The sequence below is a fragment of the Panicum virgatum genome, chromosome 9K (genome assembly GCF_016808335.1).
Source record: "Panicum virgatum strain AP13 chromosome 9K, P.virgatum_v5, whole genome shotgun sequence".
NCBI lineage: Eukaryota > Viridiplantae > Streptophyta > Magnoliopsida > Poales > Poaceae > Panicum > Panicum virgatum.
The window spans coordinates 26,226,744-26,234,479 of NC_053144.1; the positions used below are offsets into that span (position 1 = coordinate 26,226,744).

The 7,736-nt window shown below is 49.9% G+C and overlaps 2 protein-coding genes across 6 annotated transcripts; both read left to right on the top strand.

Moving 5' to 3' along the window:
* Positions 1–840: 840 nt before the first annotated feature.
* LOC120651015 (EKC/KEOPS complex subunit bud32-like) lies at positions 841–6,829 on the top strand. Of its 5 annotated transcripts, none has more exons than XM_039928344.1 (8): positions 873–967; positions 2,336–2,572; positions 3,909–3,998; positions 4,085–4,198; positions 4,444–4,722; positions 4,964–5,077; positions 6,282–6,354; positions 6,474–6,829. In XM_039928344.1, the coding sequence occupies exons 3-8, from the start codon at positions 3,924–3,926 to the stop codon at positions 6,509–6,511; spliced, it is 693 nt and encodes a 230-aa protein (XP_039784278.1). In that variant the 5' UTR covers positions 873–967; positions 2,336–2,572; positions 3,909–3,923; the 3' UTR covers positions 6,512–6,829. The 5 variants fall into 5 exon arrangements, with proteins under 5 accessions (XP_039784275.1, XP_039784278.1, XP_039784276.1 ...); XM_039928342.1 differs by having other exon boundaries at positions 874–967; positions 2,336–2,576; XM_039928341.1 differs by lacking the exon at positions 2,336–2,572 and having other exon boundaries at positions 841–967.
* Positions 1,086–2,567, top strand: LOC120647891 (pentatricopeptide repeat-containing protein At5g61370, mitochondrial). The gene has a single exon (XM_039924704.1). It carries the CDS (start codon positions 1,086–1,088, stop codon positions 2,565–2,567), a length of 1,482 nt encoding a protein of 493 aa, XP_039780638.1.
* Positions 6,830–7,736: the final 907 nt, after the last annotated feature.

Here is a 7,736-nt window from a genome sequence, read left to right on the forward strand (position 1 = left end):
GACCTTTCTTCAGAAGGAGGGGCAGAGATACTGTGACGCAGGATGCTTATCAAGTTTTCAAGACCATGACTATGGAGATATCCGTAAAGAATGGATGACGGTTTTGTAATAGGCTATGCTTATAGGATGTTTACTTTATCCCTTCTCTTTTTTAAGCATTATATAGTTTAATTTTATAATAATGACCGGATAGGGTGCATTGTTCCTTTATTTAAAGAAAACAATCAAATCTAAAAAAATTTGATTTATGAAAAGTTTAAATAAATCTATAGTTTAAATCCAAAGAAGTATTTCTTCACTCTTAAACATTTGAAAATAGTATGAATATTTTTTTTCCGAGGATAACGTTCCATTGGGCTTGCCGTATGTCGTTCAATCAGCCCATAGAACTTTTCAATATTCCATACTAGTAAGTATACACAAACAAATATTACTAGACTACAAGCCCAGGATTGAAACGATGAATGGATTTGCCAAGAAGTAGTGTTACCCAAAGTGTTTAAACGGATTAAACGGTTAATGACCATTTAAACGACTAAATGGTGATTAAATAGGATAAACAGCTGATTAAATGGATATGGTAAGCCACTGTGTAGCGTGTACGTAGCTTAAACGGCCGTGTACGCAAATAAATAAGGATCAAATGTTTTTTTGAGCGATCTGATCTGACCTGGACAGGCGCGAGCGCGAACACAGGTCAGTAGTTTTTTTTTTTGAGATTAGGGCCTTCAGTATTTTTTTGAGTAGTATATGAGTCTACTGTAGTTATCAGGCCGAAAGTCGATCTCCGCATTCTGTTGTTTTAACGGCCCATGCGCGGCCCAATCCAGAACCCCTAACTAATCCCCTTCCCCCAATTCACTCGACGCGCAACCCCCGCCGGCCGCCGCACCGCCGCGTCCTCTACCGGAGAAACGCCGCCGCCGCAACCGCAACCGCCACCAACACCAACAGAGTCCGCCCCAAGGTCAGTTTCAGCCCCCCTTTCCGACCCGCCGCCACTTCACCTCTTCTCTGCTCCAGACCTAGCCGCCGCCGGCCGCCAGTTTCCCGGCGGCCAGCCGCGTGCAGAGCCCGTGGGCGCGATGGCGGTGGCGAGGTTGTCGGCGGCGGCCCTCACTCGAGGCGCCCTTACCCCTCCGTGCCGCCGCGCTCTGTGCTGCTCCGCCGCGCCGCTGGGCGCGGAGATGGACGCGGCGGTGCGCGACGTCGTGTGCTCCGGGTCCGGGAGCCTCGACGAGGTGGGGGGCAGGCTGGACCGCCTGGGCGTGGCCGTCTCGCCGGCCCTGGTCGGGCGCGTGATCGACTCGTGCAGCGAGGGCGGCGGCGCCGGCTCCGGCAGGAGGCTCCTGCGTTTCCTGCAGTGGTGCCGCGCCAAGGACCCCGGGGCGCTGGGGGGCGAGGCGCTCGATAGGGCGATTGGGGTGCTCGCGCGGGTTGGGGACCTGACCGCGATGCGAATCGTCGTCAGTGACGCTGAGAAGGACGGCAGGAGGATGGCGCCAGAGACGTTTACCGCCGTGGTCGAGGCCCTTGTCGATGCGGGGAAGGAGGACGAGGCGGTGCGGCTGTTCAGAGGCCTGGAGAGGCAAAGGTTGCTGCCCGAGCGCGGTGCCAGCGCCGGAGGGGATGGCGTATGGTCGAGCAGCCTTGCCATGGTTCAGGCGTTGTGTAGGAGGGGCCACGCCCGCGAGGCGAAGGGTGTGGTGTGGCACCACAAGGGCGAGCTCTCGGTGGAGCCCATGGTTAGCATCGTTGAGCGAAGCCTCCTCCATGGTTGGTGCGTTCATGGGAACGCTAAGGAAGCTCGGAGAGTCCTGGATGAGATGAAGTCTTCAGGCGTCCCACTGGGCTTGCCATCGTTCAATGATTTTCTCCATTGTGTGTGCCATAGAAACCTCAAGTTCAACCCCTCTGCCCTTGTTTCAGAAGCTATGGATGTGCTAACAGAGATGAGGTCCTGCGGTGTTGCCCCAGCTGCTTCTAGCTTCAACATATTACTTTCGTGTTTAGGCCGAGCAAGAAGAGTGAAAGAAGCTTATAGGATCTTGTACCTGATGAGAGAAGGAAAGGCAGGGTGCTCCCCTGACTGGGTTAGCTACTATCTTGTGGTTAGGGTCCTCTATTTGACTGGCAGAATCATTAGAGGGAAAAGGCTTGTAGATGCTATGCTTGAAAGTGGTGTGCTTCCAACTGCTAAGTTTTTCCATGGCCTTATAGGCGTCCTTTGTGGAACTGAGCAAGTCGACCATGCTCTTGATATGTTCAGACTCATGAAGAGTTGTGACTTAGTGGACACTCGTATATATGACCTGCTTATAGAAAAGCTTTGTAGGAATGGTAGATTTGAGATTGGAAGAGAGCTCTGGGATGATGCTACAAAGAGTGGCCTTGTGTTAGGATGCTCAGAGGATCTGCTGGATCCCTTGAAGACAGAGGTATTCAGACCATCTTGTCCAGCACAAAGATTAAATCCTCAGAGCTATAAGCGTTTGACTCAAAGAAAGAAGATCACTGCTGTTGGAGCCAAAAAGAACACTGCTGTCGCAGCCTCAAGAAAGAAGTAGGGAGTGTAGGTACTATTGAATTTGTTAACTCGAGCAAATCTTCCTATTACTCTTGGAATTTTGGGATGATGACCTGTGTTAGATAAAATTTCAAAACCGTCCCAGTGTCATCAGCGGTGATAAAAGGCATGAAACCTGTAGTCTGGCAATTTTGGGAGAAATTTGGGATTTAGCCATTGTCAAAAGTGGGCTTTGCTAAAATGCCATCTAACAATTGGGCTTCGCCAGATTGCCATTATGAAACATGGTTACCACACTGGAACGCCTTTTCACTCTTTTGCAATACATTTTTCATTTTCTACTACTATGTGCAACATGAGCTGACCATTTTGCCCCTTCCACAAACGTTATCCTTTCTTCTTTCTGGTCACGAGAGCACCATCTTTCTGGGTCACGAGAGCACCATCTCCTCTCGTTGTTTCTTCCCTCTCTTCCCAGTTCCCTCTGCTGCTCAAGATCTCCTGCTGCTCCGCCCTCCTCTCTATTGCTCCATTGCCCTATGGCCCTAGCGTAGCAAGCCGCCCCTCCGCAGCAGCTCCTCCAACGTCGGCCAGCGGCAGGGGATTGGATCGAAATCGGACCAGCCCCTTCAGCTGGTAGGTTTCGCAGTTCATCTCCGCTTACGGTTACAGATCATGGCCGAAGAAATTGATTCAAGCAAGCTAGGTCTCCCTCACAAACAACAAGAAATCAATCCGAGGGGCGGATGGATCCGCACTTCCAGCAGCACACGAGGGGAATTGGGAGAGGTCCACGGCGGCCATGGCGTGCAAGCGCCCGTGGCGAGGAGCAGGCGGCGGCCATGGCGTGCAGGCGCCCGTGGGGAGGAGCAGGCGGCGGCCATGACGTGCAGGCGCCGTGGGAGGAGCCGGCGGCGGCCATGGTATGCAGCCGGCGGCGGCCATGGGAGCAGAAAGAGAAGCGGCGACCATGGGACTCTCGTGGGCCCAGAAAGAAGAAAAGAAAGGACAACGTTTGTGGGAGGGGCAAAATGGTCAGCTCATGTTGCACATAGAAGTAGAAAATGAAAAATGTATTGCAAAAGAGTGAAAAGGCATTCCAGCGTGGTAACCATGTTTCATAATGGCAATCTGGCGAAGTCCAATTATTAGATGGCATTTTGGCAAAGCCCACTTTTGATAATGGCTAAATCCCAAATTTTTCCAATTTTGGTGGTTTTGAAATGGCTATCCTTGAAAAAAAAAACTTTGAAACGACTGGTAATCTGGCAGAACAGCTGGCCTCATTATGCCAGATCTGTCTACTACATTTGCTTTTCTTTGTGAAATAATATCTGTCTGACATCCTTTCATTTTTCTTTCTGTACTTCATCAATTGCAGCTTTGTTTCAAGTGCATGTTAGACTTCATGGATACTTCTCAGGAGCAAGAGAAGGATTTTGGTGTACTGCTGAAGCAGGGGGCCGAAGGGGTAAGTCAAGACTCATGATACGTATTTGGCTAGTTGCAATTTGTCCTTGTGCTTTCATTTTAAATAGTCTGTTTGCTTCTCTGCAGAGGGTATTTGCTTCAACATTTGTGGGACGAAAATGTGTAATCAAAGAGCGCTTTTCGAAGAAGTACCGGCACCCATTGTTGGATGCAAAGTTGACCCTAAAGCGCTTAAATGCTGTTAGTCTCTCTAACCAACATTGTCCCTTTTAGATTTGCTTTTATTCGCATGTAAAAGAATTTGGGATTCACACCTATTTTTGCCTTGTCCATTTATGTAGAAACAAAGAGTTCCATATGTCTGAATGTCATACTTATTGATTTAGTCATGTTGAGCTGAAAAACGTACTCAAAAGTCTGAACAGTTGCACATGTCATCTGATTTACTGAAATTTGGCTTAGCATGGTTCTTTTTACATGTTCAGGAAGCTCGGTGCATGACAAAAGCAAGAAGGCTTGGTGTTCCTACCCCAGTTCTTTATGCTGTGGATCCACTTCTGCATACTTTGACCTTTGAGTATGTGGATGGCTTGTCTGTCAAGGATATACTTCTTGGGTTTGGTTCAAATGGGGTTAATGTGGAACTCCTGAATGATATTGCCACACAGATAGGACATGCAATTGGGAAATTACATGATGGAGGCCTTGTTCATGGTGATTTGACTACGTCAAACATGATAATCAAGAGCAGCAACAATCAACTGGTGCGTAGATTGTCCTTTGTGCCAACATTCTATGGTTCATGTATTCACTCTACTGATCTATGAAATCAAGTTTATGATAATCAAGATCAGCATCAATCAGCTCTATGTAGAGCCGTAGAATAGTGTTGATTCTTTGTATTTATATGATATCTTTGTATTTTTTCTGTTGAGCTGTGTGATGAAGGTTGAACACAGGAGATGTGGCTACTTATTTGTCAGTTTTGTATCTTCATTTTGGCAGGTTCTTATTGATTTTGGTCTGAGCTTCACATCAACAATTCCAGAGGACAAAGCGGTGGACCTATATGTGCTAGAGAGAGCTTTGATTTCCATGCATTCGTCCTGTGGGGATGTGGTAAGGATACTGCATTCAAGTTACTTTTTTTCGCTGACCATCAGTGTACTTTTCTTATTGTCACTCCTTTATGTTCGGTAGTGCATAACCTTAACTTATACTAGCTAGGACAATTATGAGTAATTTAATTTTGGTGAACTTATAGTGCATATGGGGTTATCTATGTAACCTGCAAGGTTGGATTAGTTCAAATGTTTGACAATCACGGATGTTGGGACAACCACTGAAATGCTTTGTCATCATTTAGCTTTGTTTCACTTCAATCTGCAAGGGGTCCGGTTCGGCCCACTTACGAAGTCGATCCGCTCCTCATTTTAGCCCGTGGGCCAAAGTGGTTCGGCCCTAAACAAAAGAGGGGCAGCAAGGGTCTGACCCAGTTTACCCCCAATCGACCCTAGGGTCAACCCGATGGGGCTTCTCCTTCCTCGCGACATTGCCGCCGCCGCCGCCTCGAGACAGCACCGCTCCGCCGCCTCTCGCCACCTGCCACTCCTCGCTACACGGCCACGCCTCATCATCCTCGTCCACCAAAACGGAGAGCCACCGTCAAGAGCTACCTCCACTATGGAGTCATTGTCCCCGCCTCTCGGTCCCGGATCCCATCGTCTGCAAGAGCGAAGCTTCCCAGGAGCAGTCTTGATGGCCGGACCTTCGTCACCAGTATTGGCTCCGGACCTTCGTCTGCAAGAGCGAAGCCAGCCTTCAACGTGCCGGCGATTGGCATGTGAACGCTTAATTAATAGGGTCGACCCCTGGCTACCCGTGGGTCTGGCGGAGCAGCTATTCCAACAGAGCGGTTTGACCCATGAACCTGCTCTGGCACAGAAGGAGCGGCGGGTTACATTTAGGAGCGCTCCGCTCCGCACCGTTTACAGATTGAGTTTCACTGTTATGTTCTGCACTTGGGGCTGACTGTTCGTACGAACATGTAGAACGTTACAGCACGAACTAGTCCAGTTATGATGTGGATTTAGGATCTGTTTTCCTTTTTGTTCATGGTATTTTGTTCCCTGTGATTTTTCGCTGGTTTGTTAAATTGAACATGCAGACTATTTTTTTTTTCTTTTGAAGAGGCGATATGCTTTGACAATTCAGCTTCTATAAGCATCTAGGCAGCCGGTTGCTTTACCCATTTCTCCCTGGTACCATATGCCCTGCAACTTTTGACACGGTTAACACGCATCTGATTTCTGCGATGAACCAGATCGAGAAGATCCTGGTGGCGTACAGGAAGGCCTCGAAGCAGTGGTGCTCCACCCAGAACAAGCTGGCTCAAGGTAGGGCGTGATCCCAGGCTCCTGGCCCTCACCAAGCGCATCCTATCTTCGCGTCCTTATGTGGTTGTGTTAACCTGAGGAATGACCCTTTTTCTGTTGTCTGCAATGAAATTTTACAGTGAGGCAACGGGGCAGGAAGCGCACAATGGTGGGATAAAACCTGCGGCCCGGAAATTCTAAACTAAGGGGGCATTCAAAAAACTCCTGCATCACCCCATTTCGTTGCTGTGTTTTTAAGCGATCGAGTGGCTTTGCCTGCCATGGCATCTGTACTGTACCTGGAATCAAGTGTTGCGCTCCCTCATTTGTATCAGAAGTACGTAGCGTTGCTCTGGACTGTGCATTGAGAGACAGACATGGTTATGCTGGACTCTGGTTGTATGTGCTGTTATTACGTACGTAGGCGAGCTTGTGTGGGCTTTATCTGACTGCGGTCGGTAGGGTGTGAAGATGTGACTTTTAGATGCACCTCCAACCATTTTTAGTTCAAAATTTTGTATTACTTTCTCAAAATGGGGGTTGGAGGTGCAGTCATCAAGTTGCACCCCTAGCGGTCGGCCTCGTAGGCGTGGCATGCTGAAACACGAAGGAGGAGGTGTCTCGTCTGCACTGGGCGGATGTTTGGAATGGTCCGAACGTGCTCAACGTGTGTTGGTGTCTTGAAGGCAAGCAGCAGCGCTCCTAAAGGAAGGAAAGGAAGGATAGATAGTAGATATAGGCAGGCTTTCCATTAGTAGCAAGCATGATGCGATGATTGCGTGCTCGTCGGCCGTGGGCCCTGGCTTGACGACCACGACGACATGCTCGATGCCTCCACGGCCGGTCAATGATGGTGTGGTCTATGGAGCCACCTGGCCTAGCCGGTAGCCGTCGCTGCTGCAAGTGCAAGCAAGGCAGGAACAAACGGCTAGTACCAGTGAGTGGTCCAGCATGTGATGTGGGCGGCGTGGATGGACGACAAAAGGGAGGGGGAATGACAGCAGCCAGCAGGCGCAAAGAAGAAGAGAAGGCTGCTGCAGCAGCACCAGAGGCGGCCGGGCGATCAGATCACAGGCGCAAAGCAGAGCGCGGGGCCCAGCCGCGCCGGACCCCCGCTACGCTAGCTCGCCGCAATCATCAGTAGCACGCGGTCGCCGTCCTCGCCGATCCGATCGATCCGCCCGCTAGTTACCTAGAGGCTCGCGGTGGAGGACAAACGACGTTGCCTCGCCTGCCGGCATGCCACCCTCGCTCTTCCTCGCCAGCGCTAGCTGCTGCATGCAATGCTCTATTGCTTTGCTCTTGAGGGTGCGGGAGTCGGTGTCATCTCGTGTGCCATGGATCTTTGCCTCTCGATGGATGTCGCGCGTCATGGAGAATCCCATCCAAACGGGAACTAGATC